Source organism: Mirounga angustirostris, unplaced genomic scaffold (genome assembly GCF_029215605.1).
Source record: "Mirounga angustirostris isolate CCGP_5_RB_7025 unplaced genomic scaffold, mMirAng1.0.hap1 SCAF_1, whole genome shotgun sequence".
NCBI classification, from domain to species: Eukaryota; Metazoa; Chordata; class Mammalia; order Carnivora; family Phocidae; genus Mirounga; species Mirounga angustirostris.
In genome coordinates this window covers 92,870,767-92,898,616 of record NW_026991709.1, presented here as the reverse complement: position 1 = coordinate 92,898,616, position 27,850 = coordinate 92,870,767, and the positions used below count along the sequence as shown (strand labels likewise).

General features: G+C 41.5%; 1 protein-coding gene across 12 annotated transcripts in view; it reads right to left on the bottom strand.

The window, feature by feature from the left end:
• TNIK (TRAF2 and NCK interacting kinase) overlaps positions 1 to 27,850 on the bottom strand; it is a 385,586-nt gene that overhangs the window by 140,261 nt on the left and 217,475 nt on the right. For all 12 annotated transcript variants that reach the window (XM_045903381.2, XM_045903382.3, XM_064585383.1 and 9 more), the window contains exon 3: positions 11,729 to 11,785. In XM_045903381.2, coding sequence (XP_045759337.1) covers positions 11,729 to 11,785 — 57 coding nt within the window. The remainder of the gene's footprint in view (positions 1 to 11,728; positions 11,786 to 27,850) is intronic.

Here is a 27,850-nt window from a genome sequence, read left to right as displayed (position 1 = left end):
CTTCTTTCCCCTTCCTCATCTTCACATAATTTTTACTCATTATTCCTATTGAGTTTATATGACCCCCCTCAGGATGTCTTCCCTAATTCTCTCAGGCCATGTCAAGTCCCCACCTCCCCCCTCTCCCCGCCACTATATCTTATCCAACCCCTACACTTCACACGCCCGCCATACTTGTTGGGCCCGGTATGGAGATGTGTCATAATTCCTGTTTTACTTGACTCTCTTCTCCATGGATTGTAAGCCCTCCTCTGCCTTCAGGTCTCTGTTCCAGAGTCCCTTCCCCAGCAAAGCTCCCTGATCTGTCTGACTTGGTTCAAGCCTCGTGGATCATCACGGGTGTCTCCCTTTGTAGCACCTTTCCACATTTATCCCTCTGACCATTTGATTATCAGTCCATAATATGGACTGACCATCAGTCCATAATAACTGTAAACACAAGAATGGTGCCTGCTTTTTCTCCTTGTAACACGCCCCGCCCCAGGCAAAGTGCCTGTGAAGAAACATGAATGAAAGAATGAACACCTGCAAAGGGTGAGCTGCTTACAGCAGCATTAGTGGGGCTTGAAAAGAAATAGTAAGAATGAGATGAGAAGAATGGTGAAATGCTGACATTTCCTGACCATGCAAAAATAAGTTTTAGTGAAAAACTATGGAGATTTGCCAACCTAGGAGAACGAAACATGTTACACATCACATGGCTTAACAAAATAGAAGACTAGGCGATCTCAAAATAGAATATAAGATTGGGGAGAGGCACTGAGCTGAGGAGAAGTGTGTGGCCCTCAAGGTGAGGAGGGGAGTCTAGGAGGGAGGGGCCGGGATGGTGGCTGAGGGAGGAGATGGCATACTGCTGACCTGCCCCTATCAGAAACTACCCTGCAGCTATCAGAAACTACCTACGCCTTCGCTGTTGGCCTGGGGAGAGACTGACCTTCACAGACCTTCCACTTGGCGAAGGGTCCCCGTAGCACGCCTCAGATGTCTTACTATGGTGCATACTGAGCTATGGATCTCAGTGGGCCCAAATACCATGTGGGTCCAAATAACTGTGGATGAATGTGGGATGTGAGCAGATGTATGTTAGGGAAGCCTAAACAGAAGGGGAGAAAACAGACCTGAGGGTTTCTGTGGGCAGCCTGGTATCGATAGCTGCTTCCACTAAAGAGGCAACTACATGAGACAATAAAACACCCCTCCCTCTCCCACGGCAGCCTGCCAGTATCACCTTCAGTCATTCTTAGTGACAAGTTGCTTCTACAAGCATTCCTGCGGGCCTCCTAGGTTCTCAACAGGATGGAGGGTGATGTGGGAGAATCCATGGCGGGGGGAGGGGGGTCTTTAAAAAGTTTACTGTACTATTAAGAAAATGAGGCTTTATGAAACAGTTAAGTAGCAGTATAATTCAATATATATTTAAATCCAAAATAAACAGTATCAGAGATCAGAATGAAGGCAGCGTGCTCTCCATCACTTTGCAAAGGTAAACTGAGGCAATATGAAAATGAAGAAAACATATGCACTGAGTCAGAAAAATGAGGGTGGGCAGGTGGGGTGCATGTTCTCTTTGGGCTCCACGATCCCAGGAAAGTAACTTACCTTTTACCACCTCAGTTTTCTCTTCTATAATTAGATACAGATTTTATAATAGTATTTTATTATATGCCCCAGTCTTTTGCAATATTTGAATGAAGTATGTGAAAGTTATAAAGTGTAATAGAAAATAAACATTATTATTAATCTTATCAACCAAAAAATAAATAGTAACAAGGGTGGAAGAGCAGGAATGAAAGTATCTTGAATTTTAGTTTAAATTGCACGGTTTCCAAATCCAATTATGGAACCACTGTGGGTCATGATTATGTAGCTCTAGCACAGAACCTTGATCTTGATCTTATAGGACCTTGTAAGTGGGCATGCATTTTATCAGGCTACTATTTATACCAATTTCTAGTCTAGGGCAGTGGTGGTAGAAAGTTAGTCAGTGGCATTGAAAGGAACACACTTACTAGTAACTACAAGAACTTATTTAACCACTTGACAAGCAGTCTACCCTCTCACAACATGGCTATTGAAAAGCATGAGTTATAATGTTTTCAAAAAGACAAAGACAACAACAGAGGCTAGAGTTAGATTACAAAGTTATAAGAGAAGGATGTCTTCTGTTTTGTAAGTGGATTATTTTCATGTCTTAAGAATTAAGCAAAAGGATCAAGCCCACCGGGAAATTAATGACCTCTGGGTCATAATGAAAAACAAAGTAATGGTACCAAATTGTCACAAATTTTAGGAGGGACTAATTTTAATAAGCCAAGTCTGGTACACTAGGAAGAACCATTACTTCAGTCATGAGACTTCAAAATCTAGTCCAAGCTGATTCATTATGTACCCTCAGACATTGCATATGGACTCTCTAAATATCAGTTATGTGAATGAAAATAAGAGTATCTATTTAAACCACCTCTCAGGCTTAGAAATTATCAAGTGCTTATTAAACATAGCTTTATTATCAAAATAAAGAAGACTGTTTTTTTTTCTCAAGAACATGGGAATCTATTTATTGCTTAGATGTGGGTGGGGGAGGGGTGGAAAGGCCGTGATATTTGGCAGCCTCCCTCATGAAGAGATGGGAGTCCTTTTCCTCTGCTTGTCTCTGGGTTCGGCCATGTGACTTGCTTTGGCCAATGGGACATTAGCAAATGTGATGTAGCAGAAGCTGGAAAATTACTTGTGCACTGGGGCTAGCTCTCTCTTATTGCTTGCAGAAAAACCTTCCATGTGAGAAGCCAGGACTGGCCTCCTGGAGGATGGCAAACCATGTAAGACAAAGTGGTTTTCAAATGCAAAGAAATGGATGCTTCCAGGAGATGCTTTTAGGCCACTGACTACCTCTGATGATGCTATCATATAATGATATGATACTGTGGTCAGAAAATATAGCCAAAGCCAAACTTACGTAACGTTCGCTATGTACCAGAAACTGTGTATTTAATATACAAAACAGCTCTGTGAAATAGATGATTTAATGATCCCATATAAGTGAGGAAAATGAATTTCAGAGAGGTTAAGTAACCCCCCAAGTTCATTCGTATATTAAATGTTAAAGCTAAGACTCAAAGGGAGATTTGTCTGACTCCAAAGCCATGCTCTTAATTCTATACTGAAAACTCCTAGACAGAAGAACAGTTACCCATGGTGATAAAACTAAAGCTGCTAATCATGAAGGAAGTGTCTGGGAGCATTTTAAGCCAGGGATGAAGAGAAACCTGTCTTTGGTCCTCCAATTAAAGAAACTCATTAGCACACAACAGTATTTGTTTATGAATGATATCAGGGGACAAAGGAGAGATTTTAAGTTGCATATTTAAGACACAGGGAATATACGTTAAGCATCTACAATATGCTAGGATTGAAAAGTGGAATTAATAAGATATTTAATATTAATGTGCTTTATAACAAAGAGTTTGCCCAGCATTTAGCTCTCAATCCATGGGACAAGAATAAAATTGTGTAACTCCTGTAATAATCAAAGGGACTGGTCAGTTTGAACTCAGAAGAAAGTGTGAGATGTAGAGACTCATAAATGCCACTTCACCCTAGGGGTGTGGAGACCGGTTGGAACCGCCTCTGCTGCCCTCCATAGCACTTGCTGGCGTTAGGCAGGTGTTTGTGTTAACTTCCCCAACCTTCTCAACTTCACTGTTGACAGAACATGACACAAAGGTGAACATAATTTATTGTTAAAGAATCACAGGCATTAGAATGTGAAGGAATTATTGACATTTCCTAGGATGTAATTTTAAAATGTTTTAAAATAATTTGTAATAGTGAAATCCCTTCCTCCAGTAGAAATTTTATTCAGGATGGCAACATAGAGCATCAACAAAAACTGGATTTTTAAAATCAGTAACATTTATTTTTATGAGTTTAATTATGTCATATCTCATTACAAAATTAATCAGTGACAACAAAGAAGCTCTTTTAGTGAATACAAAATTAGTTTTTGAAAGCAATACAAAGTCACATATCAGCTTCAATATCTCATTAATTTTCAGTTTTGTTTTGTTTCCAAAGGAGAGAGAAAACCTACATTCCTAAGGTAAGTAATTGCAAATTTCTCTTTTTAAAGGGAAGGCTTTGAAATTTCAGTGGAAATTCTTCTTACTGAATGAAATTCTGCACACGAATGGAGGAACCTAGCAGTATAAATTAAGAGGTTGCCATATTCCAGTGTTTGTTGGTATATAGCATACAGTTTGAGGTTTGTGTTTTTTTATCACAGTTTATTAAATATGAAAATGTACTAAAAATTAAATGATAATTAAGCATGTATGGATCTCCTCAAATTATCTCAAGGTGAGGTTATACACCTATAAATTATACTTTTACAGATCAAAGGAAACAGATCCAGAATGAGTCTGAATTCTGAAGGCCTTATAGGGGTTACCCATTTAGGAAGAGAGAAAAGCGTGATGCGGTGTGACTAAGGAGGGAACCGTTTTTCTAGCAGAAAACTAGTGATTGCCAAGACCCTATAGCTGGAAGGGGTGTGGCATGTTGCCTCCTACAGGGATTGTTGGTACGGCCGAGAGAAAAAGGAAAAATGTCTGCAAGAGACACTAATAATAATACACACTGAACATAGCGTTCTACGTATTGTTCTCAAATGCTTTCTTTATAAATAACTCTGCTCACCTCTCACACAAACTTTATGAGAGAAGGGGTATTAGCCACAAGGTGAGGTTAAGCAACATGCCCAGGGTACAGGAGCCCTGAAATGTCAAAACAAGGATAGCCCCAGATGCAAGTGCCAATCTGCAGTGCTGCCCTTGACCGTGAGGCTAACCTGCTGGGAAATGCTGTTCCTCAGAGAAACAGCTAATGCAGCCCGATGTGTCTTTTTTTCACACCCAAGCCTCCACTGATGGCGACTCCCAAGAAAACCATGAATTAAAAACAAAAAACAAAACAAAACCCCATGCTCAAGTAACCCAGAAGTAAATGACTGCTACCCCTCGTAGTGTCACTAACTTGCCTGAAGTCTGCCATAAATGAAGTGGCTTATATTGCCCTAAGCCACCTCTCTGACATGTTGTGCTTGCACATAGGACAAGCCTACACATCCAGGCCATACACCCGGTGTGCGTGCCCATGTGCAGAGACCTGGACACACATAAGCCACCAAGAGGGGTATATATAATCTGTAGGCAAGATAGGGGGAGATGCGTAAGTGTGCATGTAGTGGGCAGCTCAGCCTGTTCATTTTTAGAACTCTAGAAGCTTTCCAAGTTCTACATGCTCTATACCATACAGAACTGAAGCACTAAATACCTCCCCAAAGGTAGAGGGTATTATGAAGACAAAAAAAAACATTTGTTTATCTTTGTTAAAAGTTCTCATCATGTGCTCTATCAGATGGTCTGTCTTTTAAAGACACCCACCCAAAGAGCCCCAAAGGAGTCCCAAAGAGGTGTGTTCAGAAGGGTCTCTGCAGCAGAAGGGCCTGCAGTGGGGATTCCCAGGCATTGTTGAACCCACCAGAGGTCAGACTCCTACAGCTGAGAATGCCCTTCTCCCAGCCCTACCAACGCAGAACCAAGATCTACTCATCCTCGGATCTCACATAGCTGTCACTTTATCAGGAAACATACGAACTGCCCAGATAGATTAGTTTCCTCTTAAATTCTCTCTTAATACTCTCTGCACACTCCTTAAAAGTTCACCAGAACTGTGATTCAGTCATCGTTCAACTGTTTGTTAAGTGTCTTTTATGCATGCTGGAATGTAAGATTCCAGAAGACAGTGCTCGTGACTCTTCTCCTCACCACCGTCCCTCTAGAACATAACACACCCATCCACTCCTAAATGAATGAATGATTATGGCTTCAGTCTTCAGCTTCTGGAGGAATCTAGTCACACATTCTCTCCTAGATCCTGCTCTATACTAAGTCATTTTGTATATGCTTGGGGTAAGCCTAATATTATTCGGGAGAACACTAATAACTCTGTAACTGAAGCTTTATGACCAGGCTCCAGCTCTCTTTGAGGAGTAAAGAAGTGGTTTCCCAGGAGCCTCTGGTAGAGGGTTTGCCCACAGTTAATGGGGTCAGTGAATGTTTGCTGGTGAAGACAAGGCTGAGTCAAACTATATACACTATTAATAAGTAGGTAACCCAGGTATGGAGCATAGTTCCTAGCACATGCTGCCATCTCCACACTCTCATCTACTAATGACAGAAGTTCAAGGCCCTCTCTAGAATCCTCTTTCCATTCATACTGCCTGCCCCATTCAGGCACTCACTGTATCTTTTCAGGACTAATAATCAAAATCATTTTTTGAGGACCTGTTATGTGCCGGGCACTATATATTCTATCATTTTAGCCTCAACACAAGTTGGTGATGTTTGTATTTCCACCTAACAGATAAGAAAAATGAGACTCAGCAAGGTTAAGAAAGCTGCCCAAGGTCACAGTCAGTAAGGAGGGTGTGATCTCAGCTCTACCTGAGTCTGCAGGCCAAGCTCTAGTGGTATGCCCTCAACTTTCATTCCTATAACTGGGCTGGGGAGGGGGGTGTGTGTGGACACACCCTAACTGGCTGAATTTGAATTCCAACTCTGCCATTTACTATCTGTGGGGCTTGGGCAAGTTACTCAGGCTCTTTATGCCCTCAGTTACTCATTTGTAAAATGAACATATTAGCAGTGTCCACTAAGGGGAGTTGTTTTGAGGATTAAATGAGCTAACATATGGTTAACAAAGTACAACAATGCTTGGCACAGGATAAGTACTCAGCCATTTTTATTTTGACCATGGTTGTTGTTGTTGTTATTACTATTATTAATAATGTTATGTTCTGTGCTAGTCATCACTCCACCGAATGGCCTCTTTCTGGGAGGGAGGAACCAAACATGCTTAGAGCATGTGTCCCCTGACTCTTCCAAACAACCCAAGATGAAAAGATTTTTTTTTTCTTTTTGTCCAGTTTCAGCAAACATTCACTGAACCCATTAACTACGGGCAAAGCCCTCTACCCGAGGCTCCTGGGAGACTACTTTTTACTCCTCAAAGAGCTGGAGCCTGGTCATAAGCTTCAGTTACAGGAATTCAATAAGCAAGACAGAAATGGGAACTCAGTCAAGCAGGGTTTAAAATGGATCCTCCTAGTAGGCAAACGTTTAGTAAATGCTTATTGAATAAATTAATGGAAAAATTCACACTAAATTAAACACTAAATGCCCTTCTATCTTAAGTGGAGACCAATAGCAATGTGGTGGAGAGGATGGACTTCAAGGATAGAGTTAAACTGCTCAGGCTGAGATAGCCACCCCACCATGTTCATGTTACATTGAGCAGGATACTTAATATGCCTGGTCTTCTCATCTCTGTAATGGTGCTGTTAATGGAAGCTGTTTTGTAGGTTGCTGAAAGGATTAAATAATCAATATATAGAAAGGATTTAAAAGAGTTCTGGCTCATAATAATCACTCCACCAATATCAGTTACCATTATTATTACTTTTGGCTGAAACATAACAAAGGCCCTTGGAGAGGCACTTAAGGACCAAATTGGTTTTAAGCACATCCACTACAACAATATTTACTATCATAGTGTTGTAATTCTCCTGGTTTTGCCTACTCAACCACTTTCCCACCCTATTCTCAAATATCTCATGTGCTTTCCTTTGAGGAAGCATCCTTTCCAACCCTTAATCCCTATAGGTTCCAGGGCCAGGTACCCAATCCAGATAAGGAGGAAGGAAAACAAGGGTTGGTTCAGGACTGGGGACATGACCCAAGCTGCGCCGCTGATATTCAGACTGGCACTTTGCTGGGACTAACAATAATGAAGTAATCAGAAAGTGAACCTCGAGCTGTTCACTCGAGTGGGGAAGAAAACAGAGCCCAGCGATAGAGAGAGATGACGTTCCTAATCACATCACGTGACTTCTAATAAATTCCATTTTCAACTTCATTTGGTTTGAGTGTGGCTTTGGTACTACAACCCAAAGTGTCCTGAGGAGTAAGATCAGAGCCAATCATTGTAAAGTTGAAAGCCTATGACATTAAGTTATGATCTCCTTAAGTCCTGTGTGGGCTTCACGGTATCATTGTAAAAGGACTAGTTTACGCCAGGAATTTTTCTCCAAATGAAAATGAGGATTATTTGTAGGGTTATCAGAGAACCATAGTCTCTCTACATAGGGTGGCCAGGAAGCAGGGAATATAAAAGCCCAGAAAAGTGCCCCTCCGACTTTCACAAATCTGGAGTTCCTTGAGGGGCTTGTAGAAAAGGCAGGTTCAGAGGCTCTGCCCAGAAATTCTACAGCAGGTCTAGCAATCTGCATTTCTCACGAATACCACCGGAGGGCTGACAGTTCACAGAAGCTGGTAGTCCACTTTGAGAAACACCACCCGAGAGGGCCCAATTTTGTTTAGATATTGTAGGCAAATCTAGAGTACACAAACCCAGCTGGGAAGGAATCCCCAGAAAGCTGCGAAGTGAAGAAATTCTCATAATTATTTCAGGAACTAAAACAACTTCAAAGACTGAGTCTGAGTTGAAGTACTAATTCTGAAGCAAATATTGGCAAATTTGGAAGTGTCTCAGCTCTAAAACCGGAAGAGCAGAAGCATTATATCCAGTTCTTTCTGTGGCTAGTTTCTATTAAGAAAAGAAAGAGGAAGTGGTGTAGAGTAAAAACAATAATCTAAAAATTGATTTCATGCTTATGGTTTTATCAATTTCATTACAATAAACTATAGTAACTGCAGTAGATCACTGCAAACAATTAACAAAGACGACCTTTGAGAATTCATCTCCGTTTTTAACAGAGCAGCTATAATGAGCACAATTATAATAATTGGTAAGAAGCTTTTGCAGCATTTCATAATACACAAAAGACAACACGGCAAAATGAAATAGATTGTTTTCCGAGGCTGCCACACAAACTTCACATAGGAAATCTTATGCTGACTGTAATGTGTAAGGGGGTGACACAAAAGTCATCTGATGCTGTATCAGATAACATGGGAAATAGAAAACTATCTCCTGATGTGATGTTCATATTTATCTTTGTTAAGGGTCAGTGATTACAAAATAGTCAGTGATGTGCGTAAATCAGGGAAACTACCCAGCCCTTTCAACAAGGGTTCCCTAAGAAAATCAAGTCCAAGTACCATAAAGCATCCACTGTATGCAATGGACTGACTCTCCTATGTACTGACAACAGCCTTGGCTCTGTACCAGCCTCTGCAGGCTTGAGAAAAGAGTTTCTCTGCAGAGCTTCACTCTCTTTTGGAACCCAATTTAGAAAGGCTAATTGATACTCTTTAAACTGAAAATACATATGCTGGGATAAATAGCTGCGTTGATTCCAAAGCAAGGTGGTCTAACAATAGTAAGTGGTTCTTCAAGCAACTTAAAGTCTCAAAAATAGAACCAGAAACTATGACAGTAATATTCAGTGCTTTCGAGTCCTACTTTATGTATCAACATACAACTCTGAGCACTGAGATTAATGATGTCAGTGGAAATCACTATAGTTCCGCAGAACCGCACAACAGAACTTTATAGCACGACGGTCTTGGAATGTCCACACCCAGTAACTGTTAAATTGCCAAGTGCATTACATTATGTGGAGATCTTATACAATCCAGGGAAAATAGAGTATTATGACTTTGGCAGAACTGCAAAATAAATTCTGATTTGTTTTGTGGTAAAAACTTTGTAAAAGGTTTCCATATTTATAATGGGTTTCTGCATAGAGATTGATAGTATCTGATCTTGATTTTTTGTGTCAGATCTGCTAACTGATCACACCAATATCCATTCTCCCTCCACGTCTAACAGAACGCAGATTTTTAACTGCACCTATTGGGAGAATAAAAGACTATATTTCCCGGTTTCCCTTTGCTAGGTATAGCCAGGTATACCCCAGCTAGGTATCGCCAATGAAAGCAGAAGTTAAATAGAAATGTTGTGTACAAGTAGGAAAGATTTTAGTGGAAGGAGCTCTTTTCTGTATCCTTCTGCTTTCACCCACTCTCTCCCCTTTTCTTGCTGCCGAAGAATGTGATCCATGGAAATCTGACAACCACTAAACCTTGAGTGTGGAAGCCACTCCACCACGTTGTTGCCATACATCCCTGGGCTGTAGATTCCAGATTCCCTTAACATGAGAGAGCAAGACACTTCCCTCGTGCTTGAGCCTTTGTGATTTTGCGTTTTCTGTTTCAAGTGGCAGAACCTAAATGTAATTAATAAAATATACATGCAGTTTCTTATTCAGTAAAAGTCAGGTGAATTAATAAACTAATAGGGATCAAATATTTGAACTGGTTTGCAACCTTTGAAATTTGAATAATGTATTTATCTGTATTTATAGATCAAAATATATTTATTTATCAAATACAAATAAAAAGAAGTAGTACTTTATCTAATGCCAATAAACATGGGAATAATTTTTTGCTGGTGAAAAACATAATTTAAAGACAAATTCAGATCAATAATAAGTAAGGAAAGGAAGTCAGTACAATGTGTGGTATAAATGAACATTAGTGAAATTAATATTATGGGAGACAGGGTACCATATAATATATACTTATCAAAGGTAACAGACTGGGCCAGAAAAGACATGGACTGAAATCTGACAAGCAGATATATTGTGTGCCTTTTTTAATCTGTATGTTGGTTCTTGATATCTTTGTGTGATTCATTCATTCTATGTCTATTTACATTGAATAAACAACTTCCGGGCTGAATGGAAGACTTTGGTCTTTTAGCTTTTATGTACGCCAGGCAGACATCTTAGAAAAATCCCCAGAACAACAGAAAATTATTAACATGCTTTTGATGTCCAGTGAGTCCTTTCAAGTCTGATTTTTGCTCTATACTCTCAAAAAGGCATTAAAATATTTTAAATAGATCTAGCAAAAAGGATTGAAAGCATGAGATTTTATTTAAAATAAAGTCTATTCCTTAGATTGCTTTTGATCATCCGGGCAGAAATTTTATTTCAGTGTTATTCCATAATAATAAGAATTTTTGGGGGCGCCTGGGTGGCTCAGTTGGTTAAGCGACTGCCTTCGGCTCAGGTCATGATCCTGGAGTCCCGGGATCGAGTCCCATATCGGGCTCCTTGCTCAGCAGGGGGTCTGCTTCTCCCTCTGACCCTGCCCCTCTCATGTGCTTGCTCTCTCTCATTCTCTCTCTCTCAAATAAATAAAATCTTTAAAAAAAAAAAAAGAATTTTTGGTTGTTGGGATTATTTGGTCAATATTTTGGAGGAGGGAAATATTCATGTGAAATAGCCTAATCAAATTGCAGTAGCTACACAAACTTTATCTACTCAGTATTAGGTTGACCTTTGGGAAAACTGCTAAGACCCATCTCTTCTGTGTAATCTCGGTATTATTCTTTTAATACCTTCAAATCCGTGTTCTGTCTTCATATGCAAATATCCGTGGTTGTATTTATGTAAATTTTCAACACACATTATTCACTCTAACTACATAAGGCAGTGGGTAGATATCTAATTTAATTAGAGTGATTTATCCATGGTCTTCTCCAGTCAGCTGTTCGATACTCTTAACTGCTTTATGTTAAGCTCAGTGGGGAAAGACTTTAGATGCTTAAGAAGATTCTATTTCTGAAAAATGATTTTTTATCACTAATTTCTCTATCACAAATATATAGCTACTGAGATGGCAAGATAAAGATACGTTACCCCTGTGACATCCATAACCTTAATGGCTGCAAGCTGGCCCGTTTTAACGTGACGACCCTGTAAAGAAAAAAAAATAATAAAAGACTTTAGTTGTGGTAAGCAATGTCCACATTCAGTTCCACCTATAGAGATCAATTACCTAGATCACTGTTACAGAATACAGTTGGGGAAAACGGGGACACACACACACACACATCTTTAGACGCTTCAAGGATCAATTTCCATTTAGTGTTTACTTTGTAAAACATCTCCATCACTTAGTTTTTGGGTTTGTTTTCATAGTGATTGTTAAGTTAAACAAAAAAAGGCAATGTTGAATAATTTGGTTCTATCTTCTCTCCAAGGTGGTAGATAAGGGCATGTGTAGGAGGAAGGGGAGGTTGGCCTGCGTGGAGGAGACATAACTATCCCCTTTGTCAGGAAATACTCAGTATGTGAAGAAACTTTAGTTTCCTGGATTACGAAAATATATGGGATGGTAACAGTCTCAACTGGATAGTATTCTGCTCTTACTTGAGATCGTAAATGTATCTTTATCTTAAAAGTAAGCCTAAAATAAAACAGATAGTACTAAGTCCAAATTTGTGATCAAAGAGGCAGCGTTGCGCGTAAGCAACCACTTGCCCAAAGCAGGCCTCTTTGGTCTTGGGACCACCACAGAGTGGTAACCACACAGAATCAGAAGAGAATGGGGTGTGGTGAGAGGGCAACCCCAGAACAGAAGCTTTCTCTACACTTGCTCCTTGAGAAACTTGAAGTCTACATCCAACTCTCAGACGGTAGCAAGGACGGTCAATACGCATCACTTCTAAATGCATTTTATATGTGGCTCCTAAAATACATTTCACCTATGACAGCTACCAGGCAGTATTATACTCCCTCCAAGATCAGCTGGATTCAAATGCCAGCTGCATGACCTTACACCAGTCCCCTAAACTTCCCTAACCTTCTAGGCTTCAGTTTCTTCATCTGAAAATGGAGACCGTGGTACCTGACTCCTGGTATTGCAGTGAGGACTAAATGTGATAACGTGGATACAGTGTGTGATGGTGTCTGGCACGTGGGAGATGTCCGCAGATGCGGCCTATGATTAGTTATGACCCTGTCTTGTGATTAATGTTAAATGCTGTCTTTCATTCCAGGCTGTATGTTTCATGAAGGCCAGGGCTATGTCTCATCGCTGTATTCCCAGTGCCCAGGGTGGTGGGTGCTCACCCCACAGCCGGAGTGGCATGGTCATGGATGTAAACAGCAGGTGATGGAAGCATGGATGCTTGTATTTGGGAAGAGGGGATAGGTTAGGTGCTGTCTAACCCTTCGCTTCTTATCTCTCTCAGCTTTTTACGCCTATTTACTCTGATTCTGGTAGCACTTCCTTCACCTTTCCACCTTCCATTCTGCTCCCTCCCTTTCCTCCTTGGTCAGGAAAGAGCTAAAAGAAGGAGGCATCAACTGGGTAACCAATATGGTCACGGGAACAACCCCTCCTACTTATTTCAACTTTCAGACCGTAAGGGAAGGGCCTGGAGTGTTACCATACAGAGCCCTGGACCGGAATTCCAGAGGCCTGGCTCTTGTCCAGGTTCTGCTCATGACCAGCAGGTTCATCCGGGACAGGTGATGTAACCCATCTGGGCCCAGTTTCCCTGTCTGCCCTCTGTTGATAAATACTGAATGGCCTCCCGAGCTGTCCAGGTCCCAGTCAGAGTCTAGGATACGATAACGATGACCTTAGCAAAGGAATCAGCAGCTTTTCTGTGGGAATACAGTTGTCTCTTGAACAACGCAAGGGTTAGGGGCGCCGATCCCTGGGCCGTCAAAAATCCATGTATAACGTTTGACTCCTCAAAAACTTAACTCCTACTAGTCTACTAGTGACCAAAAGTCTTACCAATAACATAAAACAGTTGGTTAATCTATACCTTGTATGTGGTAGGTCTTATATACTGTATTTTTACAATAAAGTAAGCTGGAGGAAAGAAAATGTTATTAAGAAGATCATAAGGAAACGAAAATACATTGACGGTATGTACTGCAAAAAAGCTGCATCTACGCGGACCTATGCAGTTCAAACTCCTGCTGTTCAGGGGTCAGCTGTATCAAGTCTTCAACGTAAGGGTCAGCAATCATACCTTAAACAATGGCTGTTTCTCTACTAAAGCATTAAAGGAGGGGAGGGAAACTGAAGACAAATACAGAGCATCTGGTCAGTATCCTATAGCCCGTCAACTTGCAGTTCTGCTAAGAGTTCTGCTACAGCCAGATGAAGGAAAACACCTGCTTGTACAGCTGACTGAGACCCGACCCTCTACTTGCCATACCACGTTGAGAGGTTCCCATCTGCTTTTATTCTGGGATCCTTGAGACAAAACTGTGTGTGTTCTCTACATGTACTATATTGTTTCTTGCCTCTCTGGTAACGTGTTTTCTTGGCCTAAGACACCCTTCTTCTCCTGAATCCCCAGTTACTCACTCCTCTTAGATTCAACTCAAGTACCCAAAAAGAAAAATAAATCTTAAATGGAATCCTCCCGGTTCAAGCAGGGGCTTGACCAGCAAAGTCTGGTCTACTCTGACCACCACCTCTTTCTCTTCCTCTGTGGGAGCCCCTGAGGCGCCCCTATCAACACACAGTTTGAGAAACACTACACTTGATCTTTAAGTCCTCAAGAAACAGGGAATCCTCTTGGAATGCATAATTTGTTACAAGGACACGTCAACACCTAGTTCTTTCCACCAGTAGCCTGGGAGCCCAGCACATCTAGCCCTTGGCCCAGGCCTAAGGCCAGGGAGCAGACAGAATACAAGCAATCCCCTTCATATTGCAAACACAAGGTATGGGGCAGTTCTTGGTTTGAAAGAAATAAATTAAATACCTGCTACTTTTTTGAATGTAGGGTACGGTGTTGTTTTTTGTCTTTGTTTTTATTCTAGTAACTGCTTTAATGTCATTGAAAGCAACACAGAGAAAGAAAATAACCTACTTCTCTCCCATTTTCAATTTCACTCCCAAGCTGAAGAACAGTTCTGGATGGCTCTGACAGCTGACTGAATAATACACCTCGGGGTGCTAGTTGGGCTTAAATGAGGTCCTGGAGATGCAACTATTAGCAGCCTCAGCTCAGTCCCAGGCAAAGACGTCCCCGCACTCTGGAATAGGAAGGCTGCTGAGCTGTCAGCCTTTGATAGAGGAGGACCACAAAGGAGGCCGCCTGGCATGAGGGGCCTTTTACATCACTGGAGAATGTCAACCCAAATTAGGATCCAGATTAAGGCTGACTTTGAGGGAATAGCCGGGAGTCAGCTGACCTAAAGATCACTAGGAACCTGAGGCACAGTCATTGTTAGGACAGGGTTTAAAGAGGCAACTTCATAAAACCACAAATAAATTGAGTAGGAAGAGCCTAAGGTGCCTAATCCAATACCCTTTTAGAGATGAGGCCAAAATCTCACAGTTAATGAGAACCTACACGCAGGACACTTTCTCCTCTCTCCCACTTCGGCCATCCAGCTCCTGAATTAAAACTTCTTATCGTGAAGATTTTGAGAAATTTTTAAACAGACCTTCTTTTTATATTTTGCTTCACTGGAGTTAAACATCGAACCATTCATCTCTATTTCAGGTAGGATTTAAAAAAATTTTTTTTTTATTTGAGGGCAAGGCAACATGGGAAGATGTTTTTATTACAGGAGAATTTTAAAGTGAAAATTTAATATTACTCCTAATTTTAATTTATTTCCATTTATGAAGTAATGAAAAATATAAACATAGACTCCATCTAAATTTGAATCTAAAATACATATTCAGCCAAGGACAAAAAAAATTTTAATTCTGGGGAGAAAAAAAACTTTAAAGGGAGACAAAAGGGTTAAATTTTTTTTCTCCACAAAAATTAGAAAAAAATATCTTGTTGGACTGCAGTTGCTGAGTCATTTTTTAATAAAAGAAAGAAGATTTTTTTTCCTGAAGTAATCAACAATAGCAAAAATAAAAGACCAAATCTAGACTAAAAAGCATAATTCATATTCCAGTAGGACCCAAAACCTATTGTCAATCATGTCCTCAAGCATAACAAGCAGGCTCACAAGGAAGGAGGAAGAATGGGCATCAAATCGAGGAGAGCAAAGGGTGTGGGGTCACTCAGAACTGGTGAGTGTGGTCTGGCCCCCTCCTCAGACACACATCCAAACACATCCTGCTCCCCTTCTTCCTTTCTTCTACCTCACACCTGAGGTTAAAAAAATATATATATATATGCTGATTCTTGTTCTTTACAAAATAACTCAACACTGCAGTGAAATCTAAATCACTCAAGGATTATAGTACTCTACCCCTTTACCTCCTCCCTAAAATGAATGCAAAAGAAAAACAATGGTTTTGTCTGAAATAGCCATGGAAGTCTTGGCTCTGTTATTGCTGTTCTTTTCTAAGGAACAGCAAGATGGCTTTAGAGATGCTAGCCTGAGGCTAGCCTGGAAGAAAGAGTCCTTTCATTTCTAGGTCACTGAAATACATTTGTTTTCAGCACAGCACAGGAGCAAACTGGGTTTATGGAAAATGCAGACACTCTACCTACTATTTCCTTCCCTGCTGTCCAAGGACTCACACGCAGGTAGAATGTTTTTAGCATCTCGCGTTTAGCTTAGATTAGATCTCACCTTTATTGAGGAAGACTTCTTCACTTTCCTAATAGCGAGTGAGTGCCCTACCTTTGTGTTTCTACAGCATCCTACACGAACCCTACTGATCATATCCAGTGCTGTGATTTTCAACATGTGCATCACAAGAGCCATGAAAACTGGGGCACCTGCCTGGCTCAGTTGTTAGAGCATGTGACTCTTGATCTCGGGGTCGTGAGTTCAAGCCTCATGTTGGGCATGAACTTACTTAAAAACAAACAAACAAACAAAACCGCCCAGAGAACCATGACAATAAACCAAATCAAATGGAAAAAAACCTGAGTGTAGCACATGTGGTTATAGCTATTCTTTCATGGCTCAAATATCATGGTTATGTCTATCTATCTATCTATCTATCTATCTATCTATCTATCTATCTATCTATCTATCATCTATCATCTATCTATCATCTATCATCTATCTATCTACCATTGATGCCATAGTGCACCACTCAGATTCTCCCTTCAAGACTGAAACATCTGACAGCTCTCAGCCAGTTCGAGCCCTGGGAATTAGCCTCAACCACAAAAGCACTGCCAAGGTCACACTCTCTCCTGGAGACAGCCAAATCAATGACTGACTGGTTGACACGGGAGTAGAAAAGCACAGCCCTCTTGTCTTAAAGTGGGACAATACTGAAGGACCATCTCAGCTCCTGACCTCCTCTAGGGATGGCCGTGGTCTTTGTAAGACTGCATTGCAGTTACACTCTTTCTTCCACACAATTCTATTTTCTTCATAGGTGTAGACCCTAAGACCACTCCCCAATAAAATTCCTGCATGTAAATCTCCATCTCGGGGTCTGTTTCTGGGGGGAACTTTACCTGACAGTCGGTGACAGGAATGGCCTGAGGAAACAGACTCTAAGAGTAGCTGTCAAGGAGACCCCCATCACTGGTGACAGTGGCTCCTGGCATGCCCCTGGCATGCTGCAGCAGTGTCACGGTCAAGAATAAGAATGTTCACTCCTGGGGAACTGCAGTAGGATAGAGGTGCCAGAGAATAAACTAGTGACTCCAACAGTTCAGACATTAGAGAGGTCCAGGAGAAAGAGTAGTTTTAAAAAATGGAATCAGATGGCTTTTGCTAAGAGTTCCTGATGTACTAGAGAAAAACAATGAAAAGTCAAGAGCAATTAGTCACCAACTGAAGGCCACCTGTGAAAATCATCAGGGAGGTGGAATAAGACAGGAACATCACTGCTGTGGCCTCAGAGGAGTTGGGGAAATCGGAGATATCAAGCTCTCAAGTGCATCAGCTTGGATGTCTCCATTTCAAGCTTCAGAGACTTATTCCTTCCCAATTAGACTTGAATTGGGGATTCAACCTTTTTCTTCTACCCTGATAATTAATTCCTGGGTTTGGTCCTCAGCTTCTTCTACTCTCAGACTGTAGAAGATAAGAGGTTTCTTTTAAATGCCACCCAAAATTTTGGTAAAGGGACAAGAGCAGCAGTCAAGCCTGACAAAGGCATGGTAGGCATGCCTCAGATGTCTCAGGAATGAAGATCAGGTCACCCCAGAGAGTCAGCCACATGGACCAGCAAAGATGCTAACCAAGGAGAAGAGAAGCAAAATGGGTAGGAGAGGAGGAAAACGGTGAGCTTAGGTTGCAACCATCAGATAAGATGCAGTTGGGAGCTTCTTATAACTTTGTCAAGGAAAAGAGAATGACTGGAATACTAAAGGAGCTGTTTCCAGACTTATTATACAAAGCAAACTGGTCCAGCATCACAAGGGATTGACGTGTAATGGCCACTGTGGAGTGCCATCCAGATCCCTTCTTCAGGACGGAAGTCTTCTGTTTCTCTTCAGGAGATGCCCCTCACCAAGGAGAATAGCTGGACCCAAGGTCACGCTCCCTGCCTAAAGTAATGCCCCTTACCTGAAGGCAGCAAGTATTCAGTGCCTGGTAGATGTAGGAAAATAAAAGCCTACACCATTTATGTCAAAATGGAACAATTCTGAGGGGCCATCCCAGCTCCGAAGCTCTTTTTTGGGATTGCTTGGGGCCTTGTCAGTGCATTCAATTTCTTCCTCTGCTCAAATCTATCTTCACTCTCCCATAGGTATTGATTCTGAGAGCACTCCCCAAAATACTTCCAACAATCTCTGTCCTCAAAATTTATTTCCCAGGGAACTCAATCAAAGACTCCTGGTGTGACTCAGTCGGTTAAGTGTCTGCCTTCGGTTCAGGTCATGATCCCAGAGTCCTGGGATTGAGCCCCACATTGGGCTCCCTGCTCAGCGGGGAGCCTGCTTCTCCCTCTCTTCCCTGCTCCTGCTCTCTGTAGCTATCTCTGTTGCTATCTCTGTCTCTCTCAAATAAATAATTAAAATCTTAAAAAAAAACAATACAAAACCAAAGACTCCATCCTTCCCCCTACCTTCCCTCCCTTCTTTCCTTCCCCCCTTCCTTTTCTTTCTTTCTTTCTTTCTTTCTTTCTTTCTTTCTTTCTTTCTTTCTTTCTTTCTTTCTTTCTTTCTTTCTTTCTTTCTTTCTTTCTTTCTTCTTTCTTCCCTCCCTCCCTTCCTTCCTTCCTTTCTTTTCTTTCTCTCTTTCTTGGTATTAATGTATAATATTTCTTACTGGATCTGAGGTGAAAGTTTTTTACAAAAACTCTGACCTAAAAGATAAACAGAATGAATTAAGTCAAGTGTTAGGAAATATATCCAGATAATGGGAATAGCATGTTATGCTATAGTTATTAGAGCATTTCAATAACTAAAAGTAGACCAGTATGGCAGAGTAGAGAGAAAGTGTTTAGCAAGTCCATGCAGGGCCTCATAGGCTACTTTGAGCAGTTTTGCCTTTATCCTAAGACCAATGGACAGCCACTAAAGGGTCTGAAGCAAGGGTGTAAAGTCACCAAGTTTGCATTTTGAAAAGATTGCTCTAGGGACAGGGCAGAGAACAGAGGAAACAGAAAAGATGATGGAAAAATAATATTTATAATGTTACTTAGTAATTCATTCAGCTGAGAGAGGATGGCAACTTGGACTAAGATGGAAGTAAGGGAGAGGGTGAAAAGTGGATGGAGTCAGGAGATATTCAACAGGACTTGGGAATGGCTTGGATACATATTTACCCTGTACCTCCCACAGTGCTTGGCACAGCAGGGACTCAGAGTAAATATTTGCTAACTAGTGGACTGAAACAAGTTGTGAGGGCTGAGGCTTGTATTCAGGTTCTTGGTCAACACCATCCATATGTCCACATCAGTTTCTCCCAGTTCCCCCCATTTCTATCCAGGGCCAAAGTGTACAGGAGCAGATGGGGTGGGGCTGCGAGCAAGAATTTCAATCATCTCACTCATAAATAAGACATGAAGAGCTGAATTTAGTGGATGAAGTTCCTTTCAACTCAATAGAGGCCAATCTACTTCCCCCCTCCACAGATCACAGAGATTAGCAATTGGTTTTAGCTTTCTCTCTGAGCTATAACGATGAGAGTGAAGATGAACTCTTGATGCTCCAGTCACAGTTAAGATTAAAGTATAGTTAAGATACCTATCTGGACATCTTCAAGAATGCTACCTTTCTTTCTTCAACATGTCTTGGGGCAAAGAGGTAGACAAATCAACCTTATGAAAAGACTCCGAAGATCCTTCTAATCAAGGAACAAGGATGGTCACAGGATATATTTGAACCAGTGCCTACTCCTAGGGTTTCTCCAGGTTAAATAAGGACTTTATTTTTCCTTGGCCGGCATGTGCCATCCATCAGTAGCTTAAAAAAGTCCTGCTCTCCGTTTCCGCAGAGCTGCCATCCAGCCATCACTGCTCCCAGACTTGTGGCAAGGAGGAAGCAAGGCATCGACACAGGACAGTTCCCAAGCAACCGCTCCCCATCTCAACACCATTCACTGTGAATTCCTCTGCTTGGTCCCTCTGCCAGGCAGAAAATGGATTGTTTTCAAGATTGTTCAGGGCTGGGCCAACTGAGAACTGAGGCTTGCTCACAGACACGGGGTGGAGAAGAAAAGACTGTCTCATTTTTCTTTGTTAGAAACTAGGATTCCTGTCTTCAGGGCTGCCAGTTTGGCTCAGTTGATAAATCAAAATGGATGATTAAAGGGAAAAAAAAATCAAAGAGTCACAATTTTTAGCAGACAATAGTTAATGTATGCAGATTCCCTGGCAGGGAGACTGATGCCTGTACCCAGGAAAGGCACGCACAGCTCAAGTAACAGCAGTGACGAGGCAGACAGGAGGCAGGGTGATGAGAGCTCAGAAAAGTAGCAGAACCAGTCTCTTGGCCATGGCTGTAAGCCAAGAACACACTTCCCAGTAACCTCTTCTCTCAACCCCCCCCCCAAAAAAGGGAGCACAAAACCAAAGATCTTACGAGCTCCCCTCTAACTTATGCCACAGAATTATCAAATCTTTGGTGGCTTTCATACATTAATTGCTGGGCAGATAAATCCTCCCAGAAATTTCAACTCCCTAGATGGAGGGGTGCAAAAGATGGAGAAAAAATGTATGCAGCCAACTCCTAAGCCTCCCCAGTGTCCCACCCCTCCCCACCACCTCCAAAGTCCTCCCTATTCCCTGAGTCAGGGTAGTCCCTGCAGATATAGATGGCATTTAAAAGCCCTGGTTCCTGAACACCAGTCCAGGATGAAGTGTATACTCGACTTCAGTAAAAGGAGGAAAATAAGGACCGTGTGACTTTTTTTTTTTTTTTTTCCAGATAAGCCAGAGGTATTCAACTTAAGTAGGTTTCTTTACTTTAAGATTTTTGGTGGAAAAATATCCTTAATGAAATGTTCTTAATTTTTAAAACATAAAAGTAAACAACTTTATGTTGATTCTCAGTGGTTATTTTTGTTTTTTTAACTGGGGTTTTTCTATTGGGTGAGATTTTAGTACTCTGAAATCTGAGAGTCCAAGCACTTTTTTTTAATCAATTAATTAACATAGAGTGCATTATTAATTTCAGAGCACAATGTCTTAAAATACATGGATATTGCATGATAGAGAAGTTAGTAATCCCCTTAAGATACAAAGATGGGCTGCTCTTGATGCAGTCTATAAAAGTTCCATGCAACAGCGGACAGCTCTTCAGAGCTTATAATAGGTGGTGTGAATGATATTGGAACCAATTTGTCTCTCCTCTGAGTTCCTTAGTCCCCCATGCCTTGGACCTTCAGTCCTCCAGGCACACGGCTGCTGTACGCTGGAACCAAAAGCTCCTCAAAGACAGGGACTTGGCCTTATGTCTGCTCAATCCTCTGTCGTTGCCTAGGACAGGATCTGACAAAGAGTAGGTGTTAAACCACACCAGGAAACATGAAGTTTCTAGGCCTAGTGGACCTTGTACGCTGCCTCAAACCACGGTGAACAGAGAGACTCCAGTGATCCATCATGGCTTAACCTGGGAGAAGCATGAAAGAATTTAGAGAAATGTCTACTTAAGAGTGGCAGATAGCTTTTCTCTTAAGGAATAGGGGACAGTAAGAATGCTTCCCAGTATGGTAACTGAAGGAAAAGGCCACATGGTCTGATACGAATATTTTGCTCAAGAAGGTTTTGTTTCTGTTTTCTTTTCCAAGCGCTAAGCAACACACTGGCTCACTGGAGTGAGGCCTGGAGGTGTGAGCAGACATTAGCATTCTGTAGTTCATGATCTCACAATTTACCTGACTGAAGAAAGGGTCAGGGAGAGAAAGATATGACGAGAGAGAAGCCAGGCCCAGACTCTGCCCTGTTCAAGTTCCTCCATATCTGCCTTCCCTTTTCCTGAGAGAACACTAACCCAAGGACAGATCCAACTGTTCTTAGAGAAGGGCAGCTCATTGGGTCAGAGTTTGAATCAACAGCTCTCTCAGTACAAACTACTTCAGGGGGCAACTCTGTATTCCCCTCAGGATCTCTGACAGACTCTTCTGCTCACTCCATCCCACTTCCCAGCTTAAGAAGATATATTATGTTCTCTCCCCAGTCCTGCATCGGTTTGTCAGTTACAGCCCAACACGAGCCCTGTATTTTTGGAGATTTACAACTACGTGGTCAGGGGTGGGTGGGTTGGCTTTGCACCACGAGGCACCGTAGGCAGCAAGGCAGAGATAAATAATAATAACGATGATAAAAAAGACAGTGCTGCATTTCATTTCCCCTAATTTATGGCTTCAATAGGAAGCCATTATACCCACAGTGCCGTCTGGGTTACTTAATAACAGCGCATCTGTGGCAGCAGCAAGGTCAGGTCTGGAAGCTTGGAGTTATGGGCGAAGAAAAGGACGGCACCAGTGTGGTAAGGAAAAAACCAAGGGAAAGGACCCCTGGGTCCCCGGCTATCATTCTCAGGCAGCAGGGACACAAAAAGGGACCTACTTGACTCTTTATCAGGGCTGTTAATGAATAAACTCTCTCCCACAGTGCCCTCAAACCTCCCGAAGTTTTAATTAAAACAAAAGAAATGTCAGCAGGAGAAGCACTGGAATATAATTAGGGCCCACCAAATCTAAAATAATGCGGGGGAAAAAGACTAGGAATGAAAGGGAAGCTTTCATGTTCTTACTGAATCCCTGCTCTGTTGCTGACACAAAAATCAATTTCAATAGGCTTTAGTTGTATCTGAGCAGGAACGCAAGCAACAGATGAAATTTAGTGAGCAATTTACTGGAGTCATAATGATTCCCATGGAAAAAAAAAAGACTACAATGAGTGCTTCCAACCAAATGCCTCTTTTGTAAGGACTCTGCAAGAATGTGTATGTGCAGAGATAGATGGTATGGGTGTGAGTGTGGGTGTGAGTGTGGGTATGAGTATGGGCATGGGTATGGGTATGGGTATAGGCATAGATGGGGAGTGAATTTTAAGCAGTCATATATGTTTTATCTTAGAAAATGTAGTTAAACTCTCTACCTCACCCCATTTAAATAAGAGTAGTTTTCACTCAGCCCCCAAAGACATTTGGGGACGTCTGCGGACATTTTTTGATTGTCACGACTGGTACTACTGATACCTCATGGGTAGAAGCCAGAGATGCTTCTAGACCTTATACAATGCACAGGACATTCCCCTCCCCCAACAAAGAAGTGTTGGGCTCAAAATGTCAATGGAGCCAAGACTGAAAAACCCTGCTTAAAAAAAAAAAATTGACATTTAATAGGTGCTCAATGAATGCTGAATTCTATTAAAAGTCATTTTCTCCACAAGGTCACAAAGATTAAAAGATAAGGCCTTGCCTTCAGGGATCTCCCATAGTGGGTGAAAGGAGGGAGATAGAGGGGGCATTGTTTCTTCTCTGCTTAGCAGCATGTACAAATGAGGGGCGTATTTCTCAAATTCCAACACCCATGATCTTCTGGAACACAGGTAATACCCAATGGCTCATAAGACCACTTTCCATCTGGCTTACACATGTGTAAGAGACCCATTCCAAGATCTTCACTGTCTCCCAATTAAGGAGCGTTTTCTAAATTAAAACCAAAAAAAAAAAAAGAAAAAAACCCCTAATAAAGTAGTATTGGGGCTAGATAGAATTTGGTTTATGATATTTGCACAGAGAGGTATAATTTTGCTAATTACATTAATTTTTGAAAGAATAGCCTATTTTCATTTCTCAACAAGTTTTTATAGTGTGTGTGTATTCTTTCCCTCTTTTTCAAATGTTTAGTTACAGTTTTTAATTACTGGCAGCTCGATTCAGGAATACATTGTTTTGTTTGATTAAAATATAAATCAAGGGGTGCCCTGAGTAGCTCAGTCAGTTAAATGTCTGCCTTCAGCTCAGGTCATGATCCCAGTGTCCTGGGATCGAGCCCTGTGTTGGGCTCCCTGCTCAGTGGGAAGCCTGCTTCTCCCTCTCCCTCTGCCCTTCCTCCAGCTCGTGCTTGCTCTTTCTCATGCATGAACTCTCTCTCTCTTTCTCCCAAATAAATGAATAAAATCTTTTAAAGAAATAAAAAATAAAATATAAATCATGATGAAACTTCAAGCTTACTATGTAAGGGTCAACTCTAAGAGAATAAAGGTGTTTGCTTTTATCCAACATAAGTTCTTCAAATGAAGGGATATAGGAATCTTGCTGTTGTTGCTGATCTGTTTCCAAGAAATAAGGAAAGCATAACTTGGTATTTGTAGAAAGAATAAGATGAGCAACATCATGCTTTATCAGTGACAACCATTCACCACCTTTTAGTTCCTTGAGGTTTCAGGAACTCAAGTCTCTTGAAGGTGGCCGAGGAATAACATCCAAATACGGATCCCCCACCCAGTGTCTGAGAGGACTGATTACTGCATAGTAATGGCTCCGCCTGCAGTAACAGGAGACCCAGATCTCAGCAAAGGCTGAAAATCTCTCCCCCCAACAGAAGTCTTCTGTGTCAGCACAGACTGCATTAGTGATTGTGCTTTCCAAGCGAAGGCCTGCAAATCCTTCTTTGGGTAGGAGGGCGAGAGGACAAAAAGGACGTTTGAAAACAGAATGCCATTTTATGAATGCAGGACAGCTCCTACATATTCATCATCTTTCAGACTGGTGGCCAGCAAGGACAACAGCAATTTGTCAGCAGACACATCCATCCCTGGGAAGCTAGCTGCTGGGCGTAAGAACTCACGTGCCTCTCAGAAAAGTATACCCTCCTTCCGACAATAAGGCTGAGAACCCTCCTACCTGAATCTGGGGGAGATGGGCGAACTAGGATAACACCGTGAGAAAGAACTTGGGCTTTTTTAAGCGAATATGACATGTCCTGAGCTCTGGGCAGGCTGGAATGGGCGGGTAGTTGACTAGCTCATCAATACACTGATTTCCAGCTAAATTTAGTTGCAATCTGACCTTGACCGGTCAGGTAGCTTCCTCTCAAGGAGGGCAAGGTTTCCCTGACTCCAGTGAAATTCTTCTCTTCTCAAGCAGGGATCTCCCCTGGTCTAGGAGAGAGTCAGCGAGCTGAGCTGGAGCTCCGCAGCTCCTACAGAGGAGCATGGAAATCAAGAGAAAAGGCTTCGGAGGAGGTGTGGGGTGCCCTTGGATGATTTACCGGGTCTAGTGCTACTTTTGGTCAATCGTTTCCTTATCTGTAAAACAGGTATAAAATAATAAGGATTAAATTAATATATAGAAACACACTTGCTACAGTGCCTGGGTAAAAGATGAGGATGTGGTGTGTTTTTAGTGTTACTGTGGGGTTCTATTTCCAACCTCATCTCCTGTTACTCTCCCACCCCACCCCGGCTTACTCAGCGCACTCCAGGCACAGAGTGCTCCCTTTGTCCCTTCCCTCCGCCGTGTTTTCACTCTCCTCCTGCTCTGCTCCTTTGTCTGCTTCCTTCAGATCCCGACCAAAAAGTCACCTTCTCCAGAAATCCTTTCCCGGCCATCCTATCTAAAACTTCAACTCTGCCCTCTTATTGCCCTCCTTCCCTGCTTGGCTACCATCTAACAAATTACACCTTTTGTATTTTTATCATGTGTATTGGACATCTCTCTCCAGAATGGGGGTGTCTTGAGGGAGGGCCCTTCCCTGAGTCTTGTTCATACTCCATCCTCCGGAGCAGATAGGTGCCAACACAGAGTGGACATTCAGCGGGTAGGCACCATCTGAATGAATTCCCAACCTCTCTGTGGAAACACTTTTCCAAGTCCCTCGGTTCTCTCTTTTAAAGAGCATAGCAGCTCTCACTTGAAGGCATAACAACTCTGATCAAACAAGTACTGTCATCAGGTGAGGCTACTGAGGCTCAGCGAAGCAAGGTATTTGCAGGCCATAATTTCCTTTCAGACTGGCCTTACATCTAAGTAAACCAAGCAAGAATGTACCATCTCCATCTTTTTCCCTAAAATTCCCCCTAAAGCTGAAAGGGTAAAGAATTCAGAGCTATAAAATCAAATGCCTGACGTTCTGAGTGTATTCTATCTAGGAAGATTGGTGTAACTATATGTAACTGCTTTTATTTAGATATTAGCAACATGATTGACAAAGTTACATAATATAGAAACACTGCTGCTAGCAGCAGTCAATAGCTCAACCTTACAGGTAGCAATTAACGACCAGGCTGTGCTTTTTGAACCAAAGAGACATCTGATAACCTTGCCTTGACACAAATACGAAAAGATGGAGCTCGCAACTTTGCCGAAACCTTTTAGACCCCAATCAGCTAAGGTCACCTGCACAAAAGAATGAGGAATTGCCTTTCCTTCCTCCTCTTCTTCATTTCCAGCTGTGGAATAGGTATAGGGATATAGGGATATAGACTCACATATCAAGTCTGATTTAAACCTAGTTGCCAGGACCTGATTTCTATCACCTGGGGCCTTAGGTCCTTGCCTACTATCCAAAAGGTCGACATCAGTCTGCATTCCCTCGGCATTTAGCTCTGCAATCTTGTGAGCGCAACATTAATGATTTATTTCGTTGGTGGCTTCTGTCTTCAGAAGGGATGGTAAGAAAATCAAAATGGTGCTCATTCAAGCAAATAACTGAACTAAGAGTTTTTAATTACTTAAATATACCATATGATATCTCAGTAACTCCTAACCAGAAAATTTGTCTTAGATTTAATAAACCATCAAATGATTACAATTTAAAGATGGTAATTTAATGCCAATAATAATACAATATATTATTTTATTAATCATTGAGGGACATTCAACAGTTCATAGATCTGACTATTGAAAGTATGTAAGAATTGTACCTATTATGCTTAAAAAGCTTAAACTATACTTTAAAAATACATTAAATTTCTATTTTTACACTTTTTAATGTTTTCAAAAATCTTTTTGAGAAGAACAGATTTTAGAAAACAAACTCAAAAGTCATGAAAAATCTTTGGAAGATAGTAAATAGAGTGGAGTAAAAAAATACATATATTCTATTCAGAATCTGATCTGTTTTCAATTTTTCAACAAGGCTCTAGGCAGATCTCTTCAATTTTTCATGTATTTTCTCAAGAAAGAAAATGGAAATACTTGTTACGCCGGTTTTCCCTTACAGGACAAAAATGTAAACAGAAGCAACCAGATAGAGTGAGTTCTTATGACTCACCTTATCAAGTCAACACTTCATACGTGTTGTTCATGATCACTTCCAATGGAGCTATCTGACCTTGACAGTTTCTGTTCCGGTCCCACAATACGTCATACATACAATCAGTACCATATTCGACTATTAAGCAAAATGACGTCAATAAAAAACTTTCCAAAAAGGCATCATTTCTATAAATTGAAATGGATTTCAGTGCACATTGGAATGTGGTCAAGTTTTTACAAAGGAAGATCTAAGAGCCTGGGTGGCTCAGTCGGTTAAGCATCCAACTCTTGATTTCGGCTCAGGTCATGATCTCAGGGTCCTGGGATGGAGGGCTCTGAAATCATGACCTGAGCCTCCTGACGGAGAACTCACATTGGGCTCCCCGCTCAGCCGGGAGTCTGCTTGTCTCCCTTTCCATCTGCCCCTCCCCCTGCATGCTCTCTCTCTGAAATAAATAAATCTTTT